Here is a 27,303-nt window from a genome sequence, read left to right as displayed (position 1 = left end):
CAAGGTAGTAATCTTTATATCTTTACACACAGCTGTTAAGTTGAAAATAGCAGATCTGATGTTGTATGCATGTAAATTTTGCAGTGTCCTGGTGCTTCTTGTATCTTCTTGTCTTCTGTTTCTTCCAAAACAACCATCACTTCTAAAAACTTCTTATACAACTTCTTCCATGCAATAATTACATCCTGATCTATCAGCTGTATCAGTGAAGTAGTATTAGGAGGCAGAAAAACACATTTAATTCTCCCATCCCTGCATTAGGGTGAGCAGGTGCATTATCTAGCAGTAAAACAGCCTTTATTTCATTAGAAGGAATTTTCAACACATCTGTCTGATAGCGTTGCACATCAGACTGATGTGCTGTCTGATGTGTGATGCTATGAGATGTAAATAGTTTCTAAATTTTTCCTTTAGGACAGAAATTTTTTGTCCGTTAAATCGAGGGCCTACTGTATTTCTAAAATTTAATATTTCCAAAAATACTTCTTAATAGCCTACATTATCCTATTTGGTTCTCTAAATTCAAAATGAGAACACAGATCTATAAGAGAAAATCACAATGAGTTAGCATTTGTCCGACTTTATGACAATTAGAGGGTCTCGACTACACAAGTTGTCTGTCCAACACAAAATATATTCAAAATAGGAAAAAAAAAAAAAATTAGTCTTAGGCTCCCATCTGTATTAGTTGGCCTGTTATTATAGTCATTTAAATCTCAGGTTTGCATGTATTCTCAGGTAGAGTTGCATGTATATATGTGTATGTACATTTTAGAATAAATTCAAGGAGAAACCCTCTTCCTCTAGCTGAGATTGGCTGACTTTAGGTCTGACAGAAACACCTTTATTAAACTTTTCCAATTAGCAACAAGAATCAAACCAATGCTTTCCACATGGCTGGCAAGTGGTAAAGCCGCTATGTCAAGAAAACTGAAAATAGCTCATCTTATCCATTTCAGATAACAGTAATAGGTACATACATCTGCATTACAGTTGACATTACTCTCTTGGTGGAAGCCATGTGTATCTTTCTTATCTTTTTACATTTCTGTTTATCACATAGAAATTTGAAATGGAACATAATTCTGTCAATGAAATACAGGAATCTTACCAGCAGGAAAGGGAATTTCAAGAGTAAGCAAAATTGTTGTTATTATTTGGTTTTTAGGAGCATTAGCAACTAAGGCTATATTGCTCCGAGGATATGCGGTGGTCATTCCCTGACCTTTCTGCATCCTTCGTATTTGGTGGTCACGGGCTCGAACCCCGGTCTAACCAAGAAGCGTGTGCTATGCACTGCCACTCCTGCCCACCTGGCTATGGAGGTGCCGCAAAATTGTAAATAGCCATATTTTTTAGTTACTTAAATGACTTGGTCTTCTAGCTTCAAGAACAAGGGAAGCTAATTCAAGTCATTGTTAAGCTGTGATAGCTAATTATTTTCCTTAAATACATAAATGAAGAGAAGACATTTTTTCCCTGTGCATTTTCAGTTTTTTTTTTCCCCCCCTCTGTTAGGAAAAGTTTTTAACATTCACTGCTGTTAAACCATCATTGTTCAAAATAGAGTTTATTTCATATTAAATAGAACTATATCATATAAACAATTATTATGCTCAGATAGTACAGAAATATCATCGTCAGAACACAAATGATTGATTCTTTGTTTTATATGTTCTAATTATTAATTATATGTTTAGTTCAATTTAGTATGAGCTAAACTTAAATTTCCGAATGTTGGGACTAATGGCATTTGTATTGATCATCAGTCCATCTCAACGTTATTTCTTTTAACATCTGTATTTAAGGAAATTTTTTTATTATATTAAATGAAGGTTAAGTTAAGAGCATGTATTCCAAAATTATTATGCCTGCTATATACCTACCTCCTAGATAATTCTGTATAAATATATGTTTGGTGTAATGTGAATTTTTTTTTTATGCCTACAGAGGTATTTATACAACTGGGGTGAGCATTGTAGGTGGCGGTGTTAAGGCTCCCCGAATTCGTACAAAGAACCTTGTCAGTATTATCTTTTGTGAGGCAGTTGCAATTTATGGTATAATTATGGCCATTGTTCTTGTGAATCAGATATCGGTAAGGTTTTAATTGTTATTGTATGAATAATCCATTTTTAATCATTTATAATTTAATGTTTTTTATATTTTTTATTGTTTTATATAGTTTAATATTAAGAATAGCATAAACAATTGTACATACTCTGGAGTGAAAGAATAATTCAAATTAGATCTAATAGAAGATACAGTCCATTCCGGTTATTTGGGACACATCGGGATTAGTGCATTTTGGCCCGATTAAGTAGCTGCCCCAATTATCCGAAGTTTCACGTAAATAGTTAAAAATACAATGTACCCCCCCTTCCCCTTTACAATTGATTCACTGTACAATCAAATTACGTTACAACGAACTCAACATAGTAAAGTACCGTTCACTATACGATGTGCAGTAAGTGCCGGTCATTGTGATCACGTTTGTGAATTGAATTTTAATTCTATTAAACAGTGATTCTAATTAGCGAAAATAGGAGGAATATTATCCACAGGCGATAAAAGCAAAGATATATTAAGCACAGTTTTACCCTTTATTACCTTACCAATTAAAAAATTAAATGATACCTGAAAATTGGAAGAATATACATGATAATCAGAATAATTAATACGTACTGTAATACATATGAACTAGTTGACATTTCTGTTCACTGACATTTGTGGGTGGGGGTTAAAATTTAAAACAGTAAAAAAGATAAGCAATCAATAACAAAGAATATGGAACACACAAATTGCAAGTAACACAATACGTGCAAGTGAGAACGGAGTAACGAGTTACAAAGCTTTAAAAATAGGAATGAAGAGAAGAATCTGAAAATAAATTTTTTTATATGATTGAAGATTTCATGGAAGTGTAAACACATTTCACCATAATAACCCACAGAATTCCAGCTGTCGGTGTTATCGCAAATTCACTAAGATTGAGTTTACTGTCCGTTTATGATAGATTTCACTAACAGAAAAGCCCAATAAACAGGTGACTGCTAATTGTTTTTATTGTTTTTTGGTTGTGACCTCCAGAATTTCGATTGAACCATGTGGTACCGTCGGAGACAATCGTTGGGTAACTCCAGTGCTACGGTCTCCTGCCCAGATTAAACGGCATGCTGTCCCAATTAAGCAAAGTAAATCCTGGCTATTTTCTCGATTGGTTTCTGTTTTTTAAGATTTGCCACAAATAAACGGCTGCCCTGATTAACTGGTGGCCCAAATAACCGGAATCCACTGTATTTGACATTTTGGGTGTTTACATACCAGTAGAAGGGAAAGAGGAAGAAAGTTCGTAGGAAATTACAGTGGTACCTCGGTGTACATCCTTAATCCGTTCCAGATCCTTGGACTTATACCAAACAAATTTTTCCCATAAGAAATAAAGGGAAAATGATTAATCCGTTCCCATGAAAAAAAATCTTATTGTTACTGTGATTTTTTAGTGTTTTCCACCAACCATGGAATAAAACGAAAGAAGAAACCAAAATTTTTAAAATATTTAATATTTACAATAAATTATTTACAAACAATATTACTAATAGTAATTTTAAAATAAAATAAAACAACTGTGATATACAGGATAATAATAAAATGCCGAATTTAAAATGCAATAAAATATACTGGTTAAAATCGCTAAAATACTAACTGAAGCTTTCAAAGGCTTCTGCCTTCTTTCTCAACAGTGTAATTTCTGTTCTGCGGTGCATCATTAAATACCAGCAGGTTCAGCAAGTTAGTATTTTAGCGATTTTAACCAGTATATTTTATTGCATTTTAAATTCGGCATTTTATTATTATCCTGTATATCACAGTTGTTTTATTTTATTTTAAAATTACTATTAGTAATATTGTTTGTAAATAATTTATTGTAAATATTAAATATTTTAAAAATTTTGGTTTCTTCTTTCGTTTTATTCCATGGTTGGTGGAAAACACTAAAAAATCACAGTATGAGTATATCCAACCCCAGAGGCCTATTTGAAGAAATCTTATTGTTATTGGCATATTATACATTGATGGGGTTGTATAAAATAATTTAACACTGCTTAATACTAAAATATATAAATACAAAAGCAATTAGATGAAATAAATGAAAATTTAACAAACTTTAATTTTCTCTTTTCTGTCTCTTTTCCCTACTTGGACATGGTTGAGGATCACCAGGTTTGACGTTTACTAAAAATCTGTCCAAAGAACTTTGCTTCTGCCTTCTCCTCAGGATGTTTCGGAAATGTGACATTGTCTGGTCATTCCAGACAATGCTATTATGGCTTGTTTGGGCTTTGTTGGGGTGGTACTTCTCTGCAAAGTTTTTGACATCCATCCATTTGGCAAAGATTTCCTTGATTAATGAAGTAGGGGCTTCCTGTATCTCGTCCAAGCCTGAAGAGAGTGTATCCATCTTAGTCTTGTGCTCCTCCTTCTCAAGTTCCTGCAGCTCCTCAGTGGTCAGCTCTGCCCAGAGAGACAATATCCTCCACTATAGGCACAGCCTCAAAGTCCCTTTCAGATCCTTGCTTCAGTCCCTTTCAGTCACTGCTTCTGGCCACAAATTCCTCCAAGCAGAGTTCATTGTTCTGTAGGAAACTTCCTGCCAGGCTTTGTCAATGAGAGATATGCAATGGACGATAGTAAAGTGATCTTTCAAAAACTCTCTCAGGGTTAATTCTGTGTCAGAGGTCACTTCAAAGCACCTCTGGAATAGTGCTTTAGTGTAGAGTTTCTTGAAATTACTGATGACCTGTTGGTCCGTGGGCTGAATGAGAGGAGTTGTGTTAGGGGGGGAGGAACTTTAGAGTGATTAAGTCAAACTCTGGCAGCACATAGTCCTGCAAGCTTGGAGGGTGAGCTGGAGCATTGTCCATTATGAGGAGGGCCTTCAGAGGCAGGTTTTTCTCCTCTAAATAACTTTTTACACTTGGCCCAAACACAACGTTAAACCACTCGCTGAAATATTCTCTGGTTACCCAAGCCTTGCTGTTTGACCTCCACATCACAGGTAACTGAGTTTTCTGCACGTTCATGTTTCTTAAAGGCTCTTGGGTTTTCAGAGTGGTAGATCAGTAGAGGCTTCAGTTTGCAATCCCCACTTGCATTGCCACAGAACAAGAGAGTTAGCCTGTCCTTCATTGGCTTGTGCCTTGGCAATGCCTTCTCTTATGTAATATAGGTCCTGTTAGGCATTTTCTTCCAAAACAGGCCTGTTTCGTCACAATTAAAAACTTGTTGGGGACCAAAACCCTCAGCCTCCACAAATTCCCCAAACTCTGTAACAAAATCATTGGCGGCATCTTTATCAGCACTGGCTCCCTCTCCATGCCTCACAACACTGTGAATGCCAGTCCTCTTCTTAAAATTATCAAACCAGCCATGATTGGCTTTAAATGCTTCACTTTCTTGGCTCATTCCTGCCTTGTTTTTCAAAAGATTGGCATGCATCAGTTTTGCCTTTCCGCAAATCATTGCCTCCGATATGCTATCGCCAGCACACTGTTTTTCTGTTATCCAGATCAAAAGCAATTTCTCAACATGCTGTAATGTCCCTGATCTTTGTTTGGTAATCGATTTCACCCCTCACCCCCTTTGCAACGTTAGCAGATTTAATAATGTCTGTTTTTCACAATCGTAGATACCGTTGTTCTCGGCATACGGTATGCAGCAGCCAAGTCCCGGATACGCATGCCACCTTCATGCTTTTCAACAATCTCTTTTTTCACCTCCATGGTAATCCTAACCATTTTTTTCGTTGCTTGGCTCTTCTCATTAACTTTCTTAGAACTCGTGGTTAATGAATTTACCATGAAAAATCACATGAAAATTCACAGAGAGTTATAGCATGGGTTGTTCACTGAATGGTAAAAACTGTCGTACTGATGCTTGTGGGCAGTCATGGCAGCGATGCCAGATCTTATCCCCTCTCCAAAAACCGAATTCAGTCGATCGAGGACATAAGTGTGCACCGTGTGCACATACATCCTCGGTCGGTTTTATTCGGAAAGCCGAGTGAGGACGGGCGCACGTACTTTGCTAGTGTCCGTCCTTGGTCGGCTTTTATTCGGTTTTTGGAGAGGGGGTAAGATCTGGCATCTCTGAGTCATGGCTTTGTCTCGAGAGAGGTAAACAAGGGTAGCGCGTGGTGTTGTGACTCATTTTGATGCACGCGAGTCGTATACCAAACAAAATTTTTCGCATCCAAACAGGACATATATCAAGTTGGACTTATTCCAAGGCGTTCATATACCGAGGTACCACTGTACAAGATATAATAAATAAAATAGAAAAGCAGATTATCTTATAAAACGGATGACTTGTGTTTAGCTGAATAAGTTGGTTAACTTGTTATTTACTTGGTCTTCGAAGTTTCCTAAAAAAATTGAAAATCAGCTTTACTGCCATTGTGTTATATCAATATAACAATCATTCTCTAATTCTGCCACCATTGTTGCAGTATTGATATAGGAATGATATAAGCACTACTTGGGTAGTTTCCTATTTAGTTTTGTGGAAATGTAAACAATATCAGAATTGTTTATTATTAGGTCCATAAACAATAAATTTGTTGCAATACAAACATGATTTTATAACATAACTATATCACATGGTACCTAATGTAAATTAGAATAGCATAGTTTAGTTAATACTGCTGTCAAATAGAATTAGTGTAGCATTATTACTTCCATATCTATTAGTTTCTTGTGTTGCTTTAAATTAAATTTAGACTGAAATAATGCCTCAGAGTAGAGCAGCAAAGCAATAAGCTGAAAGTAGAAAGGATGCTTTGGTTCTGGGGTAACTGCTGAGGGCAATACTACAAATCAGGACTGTATTGTATTGTTACTTGTAATCTTTTTTGTGAAGCTGCCTTTAGCAGGACATGATACAGCCATAGGGGATGCCTTTGTGTGTCTTTGTTGCGAAGAGCATGAGGAAGTTAAGCACAAATTCAGTCTTATGATGGGCTTATATGAAGGCTTGAAGAATAGGATTGATGCCCTTGAAGGATTTAAAGAGAGGGAACCATCACACCCTCAGCCGGTTTATTGGGCTTTTCTGCTAATTTATTATAAATGGGTAGTAAACTCAAGCTTATTGCATTTGCGATAATTCTGATAACTGGAATTGTGTGGGTTTTTATGTTACGGTATTATGGTTCCCCTTCACTGAAATTTTCAATCATATAAGAAACATAAATAAATTTTCAGAATTGTCTCTTCATTCCTATTTACTTATTACAATGATGAATGGAAAGTGCAAGTGATGGCAGTGCTATGAAACCAAACAAAATTTATTTAGAAATGAAGATGAAAATGATTAAGAAGTAAGAAGCAGGGCAAAGTTTGTCATCTATTGCGTGGGAATTAAGTCTTGCTGTTTCAACAGGGAATGCTATTTTAAAGGACAGTGCATGTATAAAGGGAAATTCCAACACGTAAAATTTGACATACGCAGAGTTCCGCAGAACACATTCCTTACTTAAGTTGGGGAGTGCCTTTACCCCTGATTTCATTATCAGCAGTGACTTCATGCATTAAGAATTTGCATATAAAAGATCCACTGTGTGGCAGTAATCATAATGCATTGATGTGGTATTTACTTAATGATGTAACTACTGTCAAGGGAAGGGGAAAAGGCTTTTCCTTTCATAAGGGCCACTATAGTGGTCTCAGACACTTTAAATTTTATGCAGTGGGACCAACTGTTGATGTTACCGTCAGCAAATTTTAAATGTGAAGTATTCAGGGAAGTAACTACAGAAGCTATTAGGCTTTTTATACCAGTTCTGTTGGATGTGCTGATGAGAATTGTGGCATGGGATGCATTTAAATTATCAGGTGAAACTTGTCTGCTATCAAGTCACAAAGGAGGTTAGGCAAGCTAAAGCAGATTGAGAAGTTTCTAGTGAAGAATGCAAAAAAAAGTAGCAAAGACTTTACTTATGCAAACTAGAACAGGGGTCACCAATTAGTGGACCATAGGCCATAAAGTAAATGAACCTAAATCATTAATTTAAATATAGATATATAAATTGCAAGGCATAATGTAAGTTATAATTGAACACACAAATTTTTATATTACTCCTTTGTAGAGTCAAAGCCACTGCAGATTAAAGGATAGTTACCTATTGCACCATGATACAGTTTCATCATGCGCACACCTTGTCTTATGCATTTCCCATGCAAGTTTGAAGCTAGCTCCATTACATGCTGTCGTCTGTCATTAAGTCTGTTGAATAGTGAAATTCTCTAAAGTTTGCAGTTTAGTGATTATCAAATACATGTTTTGTGCTGATTATTGTATGTGTGAAATACTTTTTAAAGCAGGTAGATAACAAAAATATTTTACAAAATATATTTACTTTCTATTTATTATACATATTTACAGACTAAAATAAAATCAACCAATATGGATAAAAATAAAAGGAATGTTGGAAAGGAAAACAGTTTTTACTGGAGTGGACCAAGCTATATTGTTTTACACTTCCAAATGAAGAAATAGCGAGTTTAGTGTGCATAAGTTGTCTTCAAACAGTTGCCTATTGTTAAAAGTAGTAATCTGAAAAGTCATTATGATATGAAGCATACAAGTTTACATAATAAATACCCAGTAGGAAGCGTCTTTTGTAAAATTAAAGTAGGAAATTTATTATCCAGCTTCTCTACTTCAACCTAAATTATGAAATGATGTCTGTCCCAGGTAGAAAAAGTGATTGAAGCTGCCTTACCCTATTTCTTGGACTTTGGCTAAAAATATGAAACCATTTACTGATGTTTGTATTGTAAAAGAATATGTGGTTCAAGCTGCCTCATCAATGTTTGTTGATAATATTCGTAGAATCCCACCATCGGCCAAAAGCAACACGAGAAATTCAGAAATACTATCGGGTGAAAATTTTAAACAAATACAACATCGTGTTCAACTTTCTGAATATTATTCTTTGGTTCTGGATGAATCATGTGATATTAGTGATACTGCTCAAGTACTTATATATATATGATTTTTTGATGAAAAAAGTGAGCAATATCATGAACTCTTAACTGTATTGTCCCTTGAGGACAGAACTCACAGAGAAGACTTGTACAATTCACTTACTGAATTTATAAATACCATTGATCTTGATATATATCCAAGTTAATATCATTATGTACATCGTGCTCCTGTAATGATAGTTTCAAACAAAGGATTGGTTCAACCCCTAAAGCAAGATAATGTAAATTTACTGTTATCAGTGCATAATTTGTCTTGTGTGCAAACTTATTAAAAATTTTGAAGAGACACTGCTCAACAAAATTAATAGAACCAAATGTTTTTTTGTGAATATCTGAATGTGAACAGTGTTGTCGAAGGCAAATATTTGATATTATAGGCATCCTGGCATGCAAATATTGAGCCAATAGAAATCAATCTACCACCTTACAGAGCTGCACATTATGAAAATTATTCATTCCTATAAAAACATGGATTGTGACCATATCACTTCACTCCAATTTTTTTGGCTTGCTCAGTGGGATAGTCATATCCCCAGTACTCAGGATGGCAAGTCATTGTTGGTTAGATGATTCTTTCAGATGGCGAGCCATTGGTCATCTTGAAGCCAGGCAGTTGCAGGCAGCACATTGGCTTAAACCATGCTAACCCACACAGGCAAGGGTAGTATGGTTTTTCCTTCCGGAAACTCGGGTTTTTTGTTCAGTAAACAGAAAATCAACCACAGAACATGTGCAATAATCTCAGTGGCTCACATCTTGTGAGTATGGGCTTGGCACACCCAGGGTCCTCAGCTGGATATCATTATTCTTCTCTTTCTTGGTGATTCCCTTCTACTTCTCTCTCTCTCTCTCTCTCTCTCTCTCTCTCTCTCTCTCTCTCTCTCTCTCTGGGTAATTCAGCAATTTTTTTTTTTGGCTGGTGCAGCATAAGCCTCAGGCTTCCTTTGCTCACATGGCTAATAATAATAATAATTTACAGACAGCATACATGGAGCAATATGGTCTTAGTCACTAATGCCCCTAAAACCCTACTACAACATAAATTACCCATATTCAAATCTGCATCCCTTATATCTGAGTGGTACCATGTCTCTGATATCCCAACAATGTCCACACTTGATGTTTTAACCAGCTCTTCAAATTCATCAAATTTATTTGCTAAGCTCCTCGAATTGCTGTACATGCAAGTATAGATGCACCTCTTACTCTTAGTTATACTAACAGAGCCACACATTTCTTGTTCCATGATGACTCCCAGCAGTTTTGAAATCCACATCACTTTCAGCATCCTGGCATGTAAATTCTGAGTATCCAATAGAAATTGATCTACCACCTTACAGAGCTGCACATTATGCAAATTATTAATGCCTATAAAACACAGGTTGGAACCACATCACTTCATTCCTGTTTTTTTTGGTTTTCTCAGTGGGGTAGCCACATCTCTAGTACTCAGGATGGCAAGTCATCATCATTTAGACAAAATTAGATGATTCTTTGATGTGGCGGGCTGTTGGATGACTTGAAGCCAGGCATTCGCAGGCAGAGATGGCACATTGTCTTAATGTGTCACGCATTTGTCTCAGCACTATGGAAGCAGTTTCAGAAGACAAGAACCATTACAAATACTAATCATCAATTATACCCACACATTTTACCAGCTATACCAACAGTGGCATTTTCTCTCCCTCTTTGCTGCTTTGAAGTGATATAAAACTGATTGCCAGTTCATACAAGCAATGTACAACTAGCTACAGTTGTAATTGGTGAGAGCAGTTTGTGCTAATTTACCAAATTTACTGAACAAGTGATTGGCAGTAAAAAAGAGAAATGTCAAACTATTGAATGGATTCTTAAAGACAAATCAGTTGCTAGTACGAGTGTCAGATTGCTGTCTTAATACTTTTAGACTGTAAAATGTTGATTTTTTTCTAAAATACTGGTAGTTGCTGGATTTGAAGGAAATTCATATTGTAAAGGGCCAGCTTTTGAAGAATTTCTTATAATATGGAAATAGTAGCTTGGCTGTACTAAGGAAAGATTGTGCCTAACCTTTCTGATAAGCTACATGCATGGACCTGTGAAGATTGCATAGCATCACTTAAATACATTAATTTTTCTTTCATTTATTTTAACTTTCATGTGTGGGCCCTACAGAGTTGTGCTGAATATCTTGTTTCTGTCCTTAGGGTAGTGCAATGAATAGTATCATTGTCTCTCTCTCTCTCTCTCTCTCTCTCTCTCTCTCTCTCTCTCTCTCTCACTCACTCTCACTCGGCCCCAGGTGCCAAGCGTTATAGTGATCAAGCAATTCCCTGAGTGATTTCTAGAGCGTTTTTGTCAAAGCTACAGTTATATTCATTTGTAAAAGTTTTCTTACGTTCCCATTAATTATTTGTTAACTTAGTATTTAGTATTACGAATTGTAACTAAGTTACAGGAAGGAAATTCACCTTTCTTTTTTTCTCTTTAAACTAATGCATTAACCCTTATACCGCTTGGTCACTCTAGCAGCACTGCTCCTGCCTCGCCGTGGCGGGGCCGGTAACCTGGGAGAAGAAATCCACTCTCTCGGGGCTGAAAGGAGCAAAGATGGAAAACAGTTCTTTTCCACCTTTAGAGCCATCGAGCTCAAGACTAGAAAAAGACACCGAGAATGACTATTCTCAGCCAAAGAGGTTGAAAACAACCCCACAAGAGGAAATACCAGCTTTCCTCATACTCACTCTCTATCAGAGCTGCCTCTGAGTAAACTGTCCCCATTCCTTGTCCAAAAATGCATCGAGTCTGCTGCAGGCTCACCAAAAACAGTAAAGCGGCTCCATGCATCGAGTCTGCTGCAGGCTCACCAAAAACAGTAAAGCGGCTCCAGTCTGGGGATCTTCTTGTAGAAATCACTGCATTCCGAAAAATTATTAAACGTGACTACTTTTGGCGGACAACCAATAAAAGTTACTCCCCATGCTACCTTAAACTCCTCGAAGGGAGTAATCCCAGAATGGGACTTGTTAACTGTATCAGAGGAGGAGATAGTTCAAGAGCTAGGTAAACAAAAAGTCATACAAGCAAGGGGAATTATGACTCGGAAAGATGGTGTTCTTGTTCCCACTAGGAGCATAATTCTCACTTTCAGCTCTCCCATCCTACCATCATCTGTTAAAGCAGGCTATCTCCATTGCCATGTCCGTCCTTACATCCCAAACCCAATCAGGTGCTACAATTGCCAAAAATACGGACACTCCCAAACTGCATGTCGAGGTGAGTCAGTATGTCCAATTTGTGGATCGAAGGAGCACAATCAAACTGAATGCACTGCTACGACTTCTGTTTGCCCAAACTATAAGGGTGATCACCCAGCTTTTTCCAAAAGTTGCGAACTTTGGAAGCAAGGAAAAAAAATCCAGAAATATAAAGTTGAGAATAAAGTGACATATTCAGAGGCGAGAAGGCAAATACTAAAAACAGATCCAACACGTACATATGCAATGGCTACTAAACAATTTCAGTCAATAGGTACACAAACAGATGTTGCCGTTCCCCCAAATATGTCCATCGCTAATTGGGCACGCTCCATTCTCTCTGCCCCCAAACAGTGTTCTTCGCAACAAAAAACTGAACAAGCCTGTAATACCCCAATTACTATTCCAGCTAATGTAAATCCAACAGCAAAACAAAAAGTGACAGAAACCATGGTACTGAAACCACAAAATTCAACCAGAATGGATATTGACCAGCACAGTGACTCCGAAGAGGCCATATTAGAACTTCATGCAACTGATGAGATGGACGTAACACGTCCCTACTTTCCAAAGAAAGACAAAGGAAAATCGGATCGATGCAAACAAGTCACAACTAAAAAGCAGTCAGAAACAAAAACAACCAACAAAACCGCTTAATGGAAAGAATTCTTCAATGGAATTGTAGAGGGTGTTGCAGTATAAAAGATGATATATGTGATCTCATCCACCGTTATGATCCAGCAGGCATGTCCCTACAGGAAACTTATTTAAATTCACAAGTGTGTCCTACTATAAAAGATTACTCCATCTTTAGAAGAGATAGAAATATCGACTCTCCAGCCCGTGGAGGAGTGGCGGTTCTTATAAGAAACAACGTACCATCCAAACATATTGCTCTTCAGACTCCTTTTGAAGTAGTGGCAGTGCGCATAGTGGCAGTGCGCATTGAAATTGGCATCACTCTTACAATAGCATCTATATATATTCCTCCTAATTTCTCATTTCCTTCAGATGATCTAGAAAATCTAATAGAACAGCTACCGTCTCCTATCTGCTTACTTGGAGACTTTAATGCCCGCCATCCGATGTGGGGATCTCCAACAATTGACAAGAGAGGCAAGTTAATAGAATCCCTCCTGGACTCTTATCAACTTACCCTTCTGAACACTGGTGAACCTACCTATATTCATTTTTCGACAGGATCCATGAGTGCAATAGACCTATCAATCTGTTCTCCTTCCGTATATAGTATTATGGAGTGGTCGGTTCTTGAAAATCCGCTAAACAGTGACCACCTTCCGATTCTCTGCAAGCTGCAAACACGGGTAAACTCTCCTCCACTACGTTGCTCCACTTGGAAATTTCGTAGGGCACACTGGTATGAATATGCATCTCATGTGCAGTTAGACAATAAAATAATCCAATCTCAACTCATAGACAATGTCACAGAACATGTAACTAATCAAATATTGCAAGCTGCTACCTCTGCAATACCAAAATCTTTCTCTGGGAAATGGAAACATAGTAATTACTGGTGGAATCAAGATTACCAAACAGTACAAAAATAGAGCATGGAATTTATTTCGTAAATTTCCCACAACTGCCAATCTAATTAACTTCAAAAGACTGAAAGCCAAGTTCCGCCAAATAAGACGAAAAGCAAAGAAAGATGCCTGGATCAGCTTTTCCTCGAGCATAAACAAGGATACAGACAGCAGAATTATCTGGAGGAAAATACAAACGCTCAATGGCAAATACATTCAGTCCCCAGCTACAATACTAAACTGGGAAGGGAAAGAGTTGTCATCCCCGGGAGAAATAGCAAATGCCTTAGCGGAATCATTCGCATTCGCCAGTATATCAGCAATAGCCTCCTACAAATCAGCCTTTCAGCGAATTAAAAAAACTGCAGAACAGCATAAGATTAATTTTTCCACGAGAGTTTCACATCCATATAACCAGCCATTCACATTAACAGAACTTTTTGGAGCGCTCAATAAAACATCAAATAGCGCTGCTGGTCCAGATGGGATCTACTATATAATGTTAAAACAACTGAACGACAGAGCAAAAAGATCATTGTTAAACTATTACAACCGAATATTCTTAGAAAATGCTTACCCAATCTCCTGGTGTCACTCAACAGTTCTAGCCTTCCCAAAGCCCGGAAAGGATCGTACCTTTCCACATAACTATAGGCCAATTTCATTGACCAATTGTTTAGGCCAAGTCCTGGAAAAAATGGTTCACAGGCGGTTAATCTGGTTCCTGGAAACAAACAACTTGCTAAATAGTAATCAGTGCGGGTTTCGAAAAAACTGTTCCACCTTAGATGTAATGATAAAAGCAGAGTCAAATATGTGTAATGCCTTTATAAGGGGACAGCATCTGGTCATGATTAATCTAGATATTGAGAAAGCCTTCGATACCACCTGGCAATATGGTGTTCTTAAAGATCTTCATTCTTTCGGCTTGAGAGGTCATCTACCCCAATTTATACAAAGCTTCCTATGCCATAGAACTTTTCAGGTCATATACACGAATATTTATCCAAAACATATGAATAAGAGGAAGGTGTACCACAGGGTTCCATTCTGAGTCCAACATTATTTGCAATAAGAATCACCAAGATGACAAGGGATGTACCAAATACAGTACAATCATACTGTATGGAACAGGTTGGAATCACTGGGAAAATCCTTAGATGGATAGAAGGATGGCTTCAGGGCAGGAGGCAGAGGGTTGTGATAAATGGCTATTCCTCAGATTGGGTTGATGTAAGAAGTGGGGTTTCCCAAGGATCAGTATTAGGACCACTGTTGTTTTTAATTTTCATAAACGACATTGATGAAGGGATAGAGGGCATGATGTCTAAATTTGCAGATGATGTTAAAATTGGTAGAGTAGTTAATGATCACTGTCAAGCTGAGCTTCTTCAGAGAGACCTAGATAGACTTCAGGAATGGTCAGAAAAATGGTAGCTGTGCTTTAATCCAACAAAGTGTAAGGTATTACACCTGGGAAACAGTAATCCCAAAAAAACTTATTCACTTGGTGGAGTTCAACTAAACCCAGTACTGGAGGAAAGGGACTTGGGTGTTACGATACAGTCAGACATGAAATTCTCTGAGCATTATAAACAGGTTGCAAGGAAGGCCCATGGTGTCCTATCGATGATCTATCGAACTTTTGCAAGTAGTAGTAGTAGTAATAGTAGTGGCACATGATGCAAGAAAGCAAGTGTAGGAGCTTATGCAGCATCAGCCAAAAAAAAACAAAAAAAAACACACCATTCCCTCCAAATGCCTGTCCAGTTCCTCCTTAAATTTATTTAACCTATCAACTTCTACAACGACAGATGGAAGTTTGTTCCAGCAATCACCCACCCACTGGCTAAAGGCAAACTTCCACACATCTATCCTACAACTGTCTTTCCTCAATTTGAATTTATGCCCTCTCAGGCGATTATTCTCAGCAAGAGGAAGAATCCCATCAGCATTGAGCATGCTCAAACCATTCAAGGCTTTATACACCTCAATCAAATCACTGCGCAGGTGCCTAGTCTCCAGCCCCTGCAATTTGCAGAAACTTAAGCCTCTCTTGGTAAGAGGATCCCTTCATTCCCCTACCAATCTTGTTGCCCTTCTCTGTACACACTCAAGCAAATCTACATCCTTCCTAAAATGAGGCCTCCAGACCTGTACGCAGTACTCAAGGCGTGGCCTGACCATTGCCTTATACAGAGGGACAATCACCTCCTTTTCCCTGCTAGCAAAACTCCTATATATCATTGACAAAACCCCATGACCCGCCCTAGCAGCCTGTCTGCACTGCTCAGAAAACTTCATATCTGACTGCACAATTACTCCCAGGTCTTTTTCATTTTCTACCACCTTAAGTGTAGTACCACACAGTTGGTACGTTTCTCTGGGGTTACTTCTACCCATATGCAGTACTTTGCATTTGTCAAGGTTAAACTTCAGTTGCCACTTCTTAGCCCATCTGCCCAAATTATCTAGATCCTGTTGCAGTAGCACACTGCCATTACTGTCATTAACAACCCTGCCAACCTTTGTGTCATCTGCAAACTTCGACATTAAGCCTGATATACCTTCATCAATATCATTGATAAATACACAAAACAACAGTGGACCCAACACCGAACCCTGGGGGACTCCACTAATAACATTAGTCCACGAAGAGCAGCACCCATTGATTACCACCCTCTGTCTTCTCCCACTTAACCATCCTTTTATCCATTGTAGCAACTTACCCTTAATACCATTCTGCTCCAATTTGTACAGTAGTCTTCCATGCGCAACAGTGTCAAAAGCTTTCCTGAAATCCAAGTATATGATATCAAAATTATTTTTTGCATCCAGTTCCTTTGTGACCACATCATAATAACCAATCAAATTTGTCAGACAAGACTTTCCCTTAACAAACCCATGCTGTGTCTGAATTATTGCTGCAGTCTTGTCTAGATGATCCTGCAATGCATCTTTAACCAGCGACTCCATTATTTTACCCGGAACAGAAGTTAAACTAACTGGTCTGTAATTACTCGTGTCACCCTTCGATCCACCTTTGTGAATTGGGGACACATTTGCACATCTCCAGTCCGTGGGAACCTCCCCTGAGTCCAAGGATGCTCTCATAATTATGGCTAAGGGTTTGCTTAGTTGCTTTGCCGCCTCCTTTAAAATAACTGGATAGATCCCATCCACCCCAGGTGCCTTTCTTATGTTTAACTTCAACAATTTCTCCTCCACTTTGCTCTCAGTTATTACAAAATCATTAAGCACACTGCTACAATTTGATAACCTTCTTCCATTTTCAAATTGTAATAATTCCTCACGTGTGAATGTAGATGCAAAATACTCATTCAGTTTGTTTGCTATCTGAGCAGGATCATCAACAGTCGAACCATCGATGTCAAGTGGACCAATCATATTCATCCCCTTCCTTTTAGAGTTTATATAAGTAAAGAAATCCTTGCTGTTTTTCTTAGCATCTTTTGCCAAAGATTTCTCGTAATCCGCCTTCGCCTGCCGAACCTCCTTTGTGACCTGATTACAGACTAGCTTATATCTGCCACAGGCTTCTGCGTCACCTGATAATTTATATGCATCCCATGCATTTTTCTTCTCTGTCACGAGTCTCATTAGTTCATTTGATAACCATTTAGGCCTAAACCTTGAACGATATTTCTTAATCGGTATATAAAGTCTAGTAGCTTCCACGATTAATTCTTTGAATGCTTCCCACTTAGAATTTACTGTTCGTAACATCGTCAGTTGATCCCACTGTAGAGATAGGGACGTGAAAATCCCATTGTACAAGACTTATGTTAGACCACACTTGGAATACTGTGTTCAAGTATGGAGACCGCACCTAAAGAAAGACATCAAGCTTCTTGAAAGGGTGCAAAGAAGGGTAACTCGCCTAGTGAAATCGGCAAAAGGGCGTCCTTATGAAGAAAGACTTTGAATATGTGGGTTGCAGAGTTTGGAAACTAGACACCTTAGAGGAGATTTGATTGAGGTGTTTAAGACTCTGAGAGGCATCAGTAAAATGAATGAGGACAAAATTTACAAGATTATAAATGATGCTAGAACTAGAGGACATAAAAGTTAGATTGGACTGCAGGAAGTTTTATTTTAGCCAGCGAGTTATAAAACGAACCACTAGGTGGCAGTGATCACAGTGTGTTGAAGTGGGATTTACTCAAGGAGGTAACTACCATCAGAGGTAAAGGGAAGGGTTTTTGTTTTCGTAAAGGCGACTATGATGGTCTGAGACAGTATTTAAATTCTATACAGTGGGACCAACTGATGATGTTACCAACAGCAAACTCATTAAGGAACTAATCTTGGAGGCTACCAGGCTTTACATACCAACTAAGAAATATTGTTCAAGGTTTAGGCCTAAATGGTTGTCAGATGAATTAATGAGACATGTGGCAGAGAAGAAAAATGCATGGGATACATACAAATTAATGGGTGACATGGAAGCCTATGATAGATATAAGTTGGTCTGTAACCAAGTCACAAAGGAGATTAGGCAGGCAAAGGCAGACTACGAAAAATCCTTGGCAAAGGATGCAAAGAAAAACAGAAAAGAGTTCTTTACATATTTGAACTCGAGAAGGAAAGGGATGAATCAGATTGGTCCACTGGATATTGATGGTTCAACAGTTGAGGATCCTGCTCAGGTGGCTAACAATCTAAACGAGTATTTTGCATCTACATTCACGCATGAGGAGTTATTCAGGAAGGAGAATGATGTAGGTAAAGTAAACATTGGCAGTGAGCTGGATGATTTTGTAATAACTGAGAGGAAAGTGGAGGAGAGATTGTTGAGGATAAACATAAAAAAGGCACCTGGGGTGGATGGGATCTGTCCAGTTATATTAAAGGAGGCAGCAAAGGAAGTATGCAAACCCCTAGCCATAATTATGAGAGCATCTTTGGACTCAGGGGAGGTACCCATAGACTGGAGATGTGCAAATGTAACCCCAATTCACAAAGGAGGATCAAAGGCTGACACAAGTAATTATAGACATGTTAGTTTAACTTCTGTTCCAGGTAAATTAATGGAGGCACTGGTTAAAGAAGCACTGCAGGATCATCTAGACAAGAATTCAGTTACAGCTCAGATGCAGCATGGTTTTGTTAAGGGCAGGTCTTGCCTGACCAATTTGATTGGATACTATGATGTAGTCACAAAAGAACTGGATGCAGGGAATAACTTTGATATTATATATTTGGATCTTCGAAAGGCTTTTGATACTGTTGCACATGGAAGACTGCTGCACAAATTGGAGCAGTGTGGCATTGGAGGCAAATTGCTGCTATGGATAAGGGGTTGGTTGAGTGGCAGAAGACAGAGAGTGGTAATCAATGGACACTGCTCAACGTGGACTAATGTTATTAGTGGAGTTCCTCAAGGTTCAGTGTTGGGTCCATTGTTGTTTTCGGTGTTTATGAATGATATTGATGATGGGATATCAAGTTTAATGTCCAAGTTTGCAGATGATACAAAGGTTGGCAGGGTTGTTAAGGACACTACTGACGCTATGCTGCTGCAACAGGATCTGGAAAGGTTGAACAGATGGGCTGAGAGGTGGCAAATGAAGTTTAACATTGACAAATGTAAAACATTGACAAATGTAAAACATTGACCCCAGAGCAACGTATCAACTCTGCGGTACTACACTGACAGTGGTGGAGAATGAAAAGGACCTGGGGGTAATTGTGCAGGCAGATATGAAGTTCTCTGAGCAGTACAGACGAGCTGCAAGAGTAGCTCATGGTGTCTTGTCAATGATATACAGGAATTTTTCTAGCAGGGATAAGGAGGTGATTATTCCCTTGTATAAGGCAATGGTTAGGCCACATCTTGAGTACTGTATACAGGTCTGGAGGCCTCATTTCAAGAAGGATGTAGAACTGCTGGAACGGGTACAGAGAAGGGCAACAAGATTAGTGAATGGAACAAAGGGTTGCTCTTACGAAGAAAGGCTTAAGTTTTGCAAATTACAGAGTCTGGAGACTAGGCACCGGCGAGGTGATCTGATAGAGGTGTATAAGGCTTTGAATGGTTTGAGCATGCTCAATGCCAATGGGATTCTTCATCTTGCTCAGAATAATCACCTCAGAGGGCATAAATTCAAATTGAGGAAGGACGGATGTCGGATAGATGTGCGGAAATTTGCCTTTGGCCAGCGGGTGGTTGGTTAGTGGAACCGACTTCCATCACTTGTTGTAGAAGTTGATAGCCTAAACAAATTTAAAGCTCAACTGGACAGGTATTTCGAACGAACAGATGGGTGAAATGGGAGTGGGGTTTTTTTTTTTTTTTTGGCTAATGCTGAATAAGCTTGCTTTCTTGCATCATATGCCTCTACTAATGCTAATGCTAAGTTGCCTTCATGAGTGGTAGAGGCCGACAGTTTGGGAAAATTCAAAGGTCATCTAGATAGTACTTTCGGGTAAGGGAAGCGCATAGGATGATAGATTTAATTTTTTTTTTTTTTTTTATTAATTATTATTATTTAGTTATTTATTTTTATTTTTTTTGTTTTTATCATTGTTTTGTTCGGATTTTTTTTTTTTTTTTTGGCTGGTGCAGCATAAGCCGTAGGCTTTCTTGCACCATGCGGCCGTTACTAATACTAAATGACCTCATTATCTCTACTCAATCCCAGACTTTGAACACCATTGAAAGGCAACTTCAAATTGCTATAGCTAGAATAGAATCATGGGCATTGCGGAATGGTTATTCCCTAACAGAAAAGAAATCTGCTGCTATCCATTTCTGTAAAAAATGGAAACTACATCCGGATCCAGAAATATTTTTAAATAACAGCCTGATTCCTGTCACTAACAATTTCCTTCTGTTGGGATTACATTTAGATAATAAACTTAACTTTGCTTCTCATATGGCATACCTCCGGAATACTTGCCTTAAAAAACTGAATATCCTAAGAGCTGTCTCTGCTATGTCCTGGGGTGCTGACAGAAGCTCTCTCCTACATCTCTATAGAGCTTCTTAATAAGATTGCGCTTGGATTATGGAGCACCTATCTACGACTCCGCCAGGAAAAGTTCTCTATTATGTCTGAACACCATCCAGCATAGTGCCCTTAGAATAGCTGTTGGAGCCTTCAGAACATCTCCTGTTCACAGCCTGTATATTGAGGCAAACGAATCCCCTCTGTATCTCAAGGGAAAAATGTTATTGTTAAATTATGCAGCAAAGATTGGAAGTACTCCAGCTGGCAGTATGTTTGATCCTCAACACACCTTGCTATATCACAATAAACCTAATGAAAACCGCCCCGCAGGGATTCGACTGCAAGAACTCATGACCAGTTGGAAAATTGACTTTAAGAATATATTCCAAGACCTTGCTACTCCCGAACCTCCCTGGACTGAATTCATACCTCTCTGTGACAATTTCTTTTCAAGATGGGGAAAATCCTCCCTGGCAAATACCAACTTTCAACAACTACATAAACTGCATTCTTTGGAAAACTCAGAGAAAGTTCATATCTATACCGACGGCTCCAAAACAGATACGGCTGTTGGTGCAGCAGCAGTTTCTGCCAATTTCTTAACAGCTGCCTCTCTTCCCACTGAATGCAGTATCTATACTGCAGAATTATTTGCAATAAAACTGGCTCTAGATAACATAAACAAATATCATATCAAACAATCTCTGATATATACAGACTCTTTAAGTGCAATCAGTGCCTTTCAGTCTACCTTTCCTCCCTCTCATCCCATTCTTAAAGAGATCCGGTCTAAATTATTTTACCATCAAACAGCCAACTACAAGGTTATCTTCTGCTGGATTCCTGGTCATGTCGGCATCCAAGGTAATGATCGTGCAGATGAGGCTGCTAAACATCCTGACTCTGGATCTTACAGTCAACTGAAAGTTCCATACACAGACTATAAATCCATTATTAAAAAAACATGTTGGAAACAATGGTCTGACCTCTGGCAATCTCAAACCAATAATAAACTGTTCCAGATAAAAAAAGAGCCCCAACTGTGGACATCTACTTTTAGAAGAAACAGGCGACAAGAAGTAATTCTCTCAAGGCTTTGCATCGGTCACTCACACCCAACTCATCTGCATTTGCTTTTGGGAGAGACTCCTCCTCAGTGTTTTTTTTGCCAGTCGCACCTAACAATAAAACATATTCTCATTGAATGTCCCCACCTTTCAACTGTCCGAAATTCCAGTTTCAGCTCCCTGTCCAACTTGCAGGAACCCTTAACCTTATCACATATTCTTGGCAATGAAGCAAATTTCGAGGATCTGTTTAAGTATTTAAAACACATAAATTTATATAATAGCATCTAACCATAACGTGAAATCAGTGATACCCAAACCATGAACAGGCGCAATATGACCCAAGAGGCCCTTGTGCCAAAAACCTCAAATACAACAACAACACACACACACACACACACACACACACACACACACACACACACACACACACACAGTAGAAAAGGCTTGGGTTTATTTTCCCCCATGTATGCCAGAGAATAGTTCCCATCAGGATAAGAAAATGTTACTAAAAGTGAGAAATGTCACCTTTTTTGCTTGCAGTTTGCACGAGTGCTGGATTACACTTAATATTTCTGGATTGTAAAAAAAAAATTATTATTATTTATTTGATTTTTTTTGTAAAATGTGCTGGATTTTAAAGAATTGTAGAGTGCCAGATGTTGCACAGTTAGTATTGGTAGTAGCCATCTAGTGCAAGGAAGCATCAGGTTTTTGCTGTACCAGCATAATAAATAAATAAAAATATAAAAAAAAAAGAACTTCCCATTTGCTTCCTCCTCATATAGGTACATATTTGGCTAATCTTTTAATTTCTCTGAGCTGTCAGCCTCAACACAGAAGTAACTTATTCTGCTAATTAATAACTTGCTTGCTAAAAGAAAACTTCCTACAATCCACTCTAAAACCTCTTCCTCTGTAATTAAATTTATGGTCCCTAGTTTTAAAATTATAACAGTGATAATTTCACCCTTCTCTTAGAGCTTTGTAGACCTCAATTATGTCCTCCTCTGAGGTTTTGAGGGAGAGTGCGAGGGAGTGTATTGAATCTTTGAGGTTATTTATGGGGCCATATTTGGATTGGAGAAGTGCCAGTGTATTGCCAATACATAAAAGTGTTTCTAAGAGTCAAGTTGGTAACTACAGAACAGTTAGTCGAACTTCAGTGGTAGGAAAAAATCTTAGAGTCAATGATTAAAAGTGCAATTCAGAGACATTTAGATAGATATGGCATTCTGATGGACACAACATGGCTTTATTAAGGGTAAATCATTCTTAACTAAGTAGGCTATTTTGATACAGTACTCATGAGCTGGATTTAGGGAACAATTTTGACATGTTTATTTGGATTTTAGCAAAGCATTTGACTCGGTCCCTGAGAGGTTACTGTATAAGATTGAACAGATAGGGATTACTGGTAAGATTCTAAGCTGGATTGCTGGGTGGCTGTAGGGCAGAAGGCAGAGGGTTGTGATTAATTGATATTCTTCAGGTTGGTGTAATGTCAGGAGTGGGGTCCCTCAAGGATCAGTTCTTGGACCACTATTGTTTCTCATTTTCATAAATGACATTGATGAAGGGATAGAAAGTATGATGTAAAGGTTGGTAGAGTCATTAATGATCAGTGCCAAGCAGCACTCCTTCAGGATGACTTGAACAGACTACAGAGATGGTCAGAGAAGTGATGCTATGTTTTAATGCTGCTAAATGCAAGGTCTTATACTTGGAGAATCATCATAAGCCATTTTCAATCCACTGAAGGCCTCTCCAGCAACTTTCCAGTTCCTTCTGTTTTGTGCAGTGGCCATCCATTTACTACCCACAAACTCATGAATTTCATCTGTCCATCTCCATTGTTGTCTTCCAGGTTTTCTTCTAGCTCCTCTTGGGTACCAGTCCGTTATTTTCTTAGTCCATCTGTCATCATGTCTTTGAGCTGTGTCCTGCCCAAGACCATTTTATTTCTTTAGTTTTGATAAGAATGTCCTTTACTTGAGTTTGCTGCCTAATCCATGTTTCTCTTCTTATCTAACAGTCTGATTTCCAATATAGTGGTCCTCGTGGACAGAGGACCACGAGGCCAATAGTCAGGGAATCGCTGCATTTCGAATGCTAAACAAATCCATGCAAATCCTGTCTTATTATTTTTCACTGCGTAAGGACCACCGCTATGCAAATCTATTGCATCGGTGGTTTGATTTTAGTATCGTTCTGTCATTGCATGGTTCCCTGACTATTATTGGCCTTGTGATCCTCTGTTGAGATGGGGCACAATGGTCAGTCTATTTTATTATATTAATTATTATTTTTAATTCATTTGGTCATGTATTGTTGGTAGTCCACGCTTCCAATTTAGTGAGATTTCACATAATTCGAAAACGGGTGCCGATCTGGGGGCGCCACTAAATTTATTTTGATTTGACTTGTATTTTCCAAATTATATTAGGAACGTTGCTTCAACAGTATCCTCCTCTTTATTTTTTTCTCTCCCCCTTTACTTTTATTTTATTTCCTTGGTTAAGTTCACTTTTCACTTTACTGGTTTGCCATGCTACTGGCATATATTAATTTAAGTTTATATATATATATATGCATATTAAAAAAATCTATTCTTCAATTCTATCTCTTAAAAGTTTTTTATATATATATATATATATATATATATATATTATTCTTTTGTATTATAATTCTTTTGTATTATCATTCTATTGTTTCTTAATCTGTTTTTTGTGCATCGTTAATGCCATTGTTATTGCCCTGTTGGCCAATTGAACATTATACGTGCCAGTGTATATACGTTTACAATAGTTCGATTTTCTTAAGTACTGGTGTTTTCTACATATAGGTATTGGCGTTAATACAATACTGGTCTTTAAGTTAGCCTAGTCTCGGTTATCTTAAATTCACATGGCCTATACATTTAGGAACTTATTGCGTATTGCTAAAGAAATTTTCATGATAATTACTGATGAAAATATTTTATGTATCTGTAGCAATATGTAATCATCAATACTATTTTATAACTATATAATAATATTTATACAATTTATACATTTTTGCTTTACATCACGTGGCCGTCAATCCCCTACTTCATCGGGGGCTTTGAGTGGATTAACAGCCCATTCGATGTAATGCTTTTATACTCACCCGTTTCTGTTTGTATCTATCACAGCTTTGCTACTTTATTTTATTTAATTCTGGATACTAAGGACTGATGTTTATATTAATTTTCTTAATTATTGTTAGCTAAACTAGTATTAATTATGAATTAGTTAATTTTTTACAATCTCTTCAGCAACTGTGATAGAATACACAAAGCCCAACGGGTAAGCATTTTATATTGTTATACTACAACTACTTACTTAAATGTGGTCCGGTGGAGGTCGTGGAGTCGAAAAGGGAATTTCCCGCTTTTAATTTGGTTTTATGTATGGTAATTTTTATGGCGCAGTCGCATTAGCATTTCACTGCGTGCTGATGTCGCATTGGCCGAAGTCCCCGATTTTCAAGCCAATGCCTATTATGGTGGTTTGTTGTTGGTTCGATGAAATTCTGTTAAATTTCTGTAGTTTTGTGTTAACTTGTGGTTAATTCCTGTATTTACATGTGTATTTACATTAATTTTTACATTTGTTTTTACATTTGTTTTATGCCTTACCTCGGACTGTGCCGGTACCGCTTTTCCAAGGCGTAACAGCACGTGTATGTCCAGAGGCAAAGCTATATACATATATACAGCCTCTTACTATGGGGTTTTTTTGTTGGTGGGGGGGGGGGTTCAATTTTGGCAAAGGTTGTAGTGCAGTCAGGCGACGAGCCTCGTCTGAGTGCAATAAACCTTATAATCTTGGGGATACTCTTTTGAGTAATTACTATTTTATTTTTAGATGGTTTTTGATGAATGTATGCGGGTCTACATTGGGGTGGTGTTTTCTGATATTAGCGTATATGGCAGTTTTTATATGATATTTACTGTATTGTTTGGGAATTTTATTTATATCCAGTGTTCTGATGAGTTTTTGTATTGCTATCTTTCCGCTATTTATATTGCTGCATATTTTTAATAGTCTGTTTGTTTGGTTTCTTATGGTATTCCCGTGTATATGTTTAGCTATGTTACTATCCCAGTGAGTAAGTTTTATTGTTTCGAAATTAAAATGGTCTCTTTTGTCATAGTGTTGTGTACATATTTTGTCTGTGTTGATGGCAATTTCGCTGTCTAGGTAGACAGCTTTTTGGTTATTATCTGGATTTGTGCATTCAATTTTTAGGTCTGTTGGGTAAGTGTTCTTTGCTACGTTTATAAAGTTGTCATAGTTGATCACGAGTACGTCATCTATGTATCTGTAGAATTTTATTTTGTTGGTAATGTTACTTTCATAATAGTGCAGGTAGAGGTTAGCCATGGCACATGAACTGCTGGAGCCCATAGCTATCCCCCTGCTTTGTATATATGTTCTGCCCCCCATTAGAATGTAATTGCCTTTAACACTGATTTTTGTGAGGTCATTCCAGTATTGTTTTTTGCATTGTAGTATGTTTTGATGTTTTTGGTAGTATATCTGTAGTACTTCTATTAGGTTGTCGTGTGCTATACTTGTGAAGAGGTTTTTGAAGTCATATGTGTTTATACTTTTTATATGATTGCTTTGTTTTTTTAGGTCGTCCAAATATTCTTTGTTGTTGGTGATAATTCTGGTGTTTTCGATTTCTTTGGTGATGCTTTTTAATTTGTCTTCCATAATCTTACTAGTATACTTGATGTAGCTATTTTTGCCTGAAGTGATGAATCTTTTTCCCGTAGGTATCTTGTGATATTTTGGAATCCAGTAAATGTAGGGGTATTGCATCCTGTCTATTTTAATTTTTAGTTTTTTATGCATGGCCAAAATTTTTTTGCTGATGCTGTTTAGATTGGCGTCTATGTACTTGTATGTTTCATTGTCATGCAATTCTTCTTTAATGGCTTCTATGTAGAATTTCTTGCAAATGATACTGAAATTATTGTTTGCTTTGTCGGTTCTAGTGATAACGAATTTGTTTTGTATTTCTTTAATTTTATTGTTGATGTTTTTTAAATTTAAGTGTTTGTTATTTTTATTATGTTTTTGTTGTGTTATGTTTTCCCTGAAGCATTCTAATATGTTTTCCGTATTGGCGTTTATCCAACATTGGAATGATTCTATGGGTTCATTGTTTTTGTGTGCTGCTTTGAATGCAAATTGTAACAGATCTGTGTATATTGATTTTTTTATATAATCCAACCTAATTGGGGTGTTGGGTCTGAATTTTGTACCCTTTTTCATTGTTTCTCTTAGTGTTTCGTCTTCGATGATATTGAGGTCTCCTGTTACTATATGATTGTAATGTGTATTGATGAAATTTTTATATCTACTTTCCTGGCAGTGACATGGTTGTTCTTCTTCATTCATTTT

At 37.6% G+C, this 27,303-nt stretch overlaps 1 protein-coding gene across 1 annotated transcript in view; it reads left to right on the top strand.

Annotated features, from left to right (window-relative positions):
• LOC150086957 (V-type proton ATPase 21 kDa proteolipid subunit c''-like) overlaps positions 1 to 27,303 on the top strand; it is a 135,427-nt gene that overhangs the window by 68,106 nt on the left and 40,018 nt on the right. Inside the window, exon 4 of the mRNA XM_090372842.1 lies at positions 1,951 to 2,098. Coding sequence (XP_090228968.1) covers positions 1,951 to 2,098 — 148 coding nt within the window. The remainder of the gene's footprint in view (positions 1 to 1,950; positions 2,099 to 27,303) is intronic.

The sequence above is a fragment of the Mastigoproctus giganteus genome, chromosome 4, assembly GCF_048544385.1.
Source record: "Mastigoproctus giganteus isolate SK-2022 chromosome 4, ASM4854438v1, whole genome shotgun sequence".
Classification (NCBI taxonomy): domain Eukaryota; kingdom Metazoa; phylum Arthropoda; class Arachnida; order Uropygi; family Thelyphonidae; genus Mastigoproctus; species Mastigoproctus giganteus.
The sequence above is the reverse complement of the archived record's forward strand: the minus strand, read 5'-3'. Positions and strand labels throughout refer to the sequence as shown.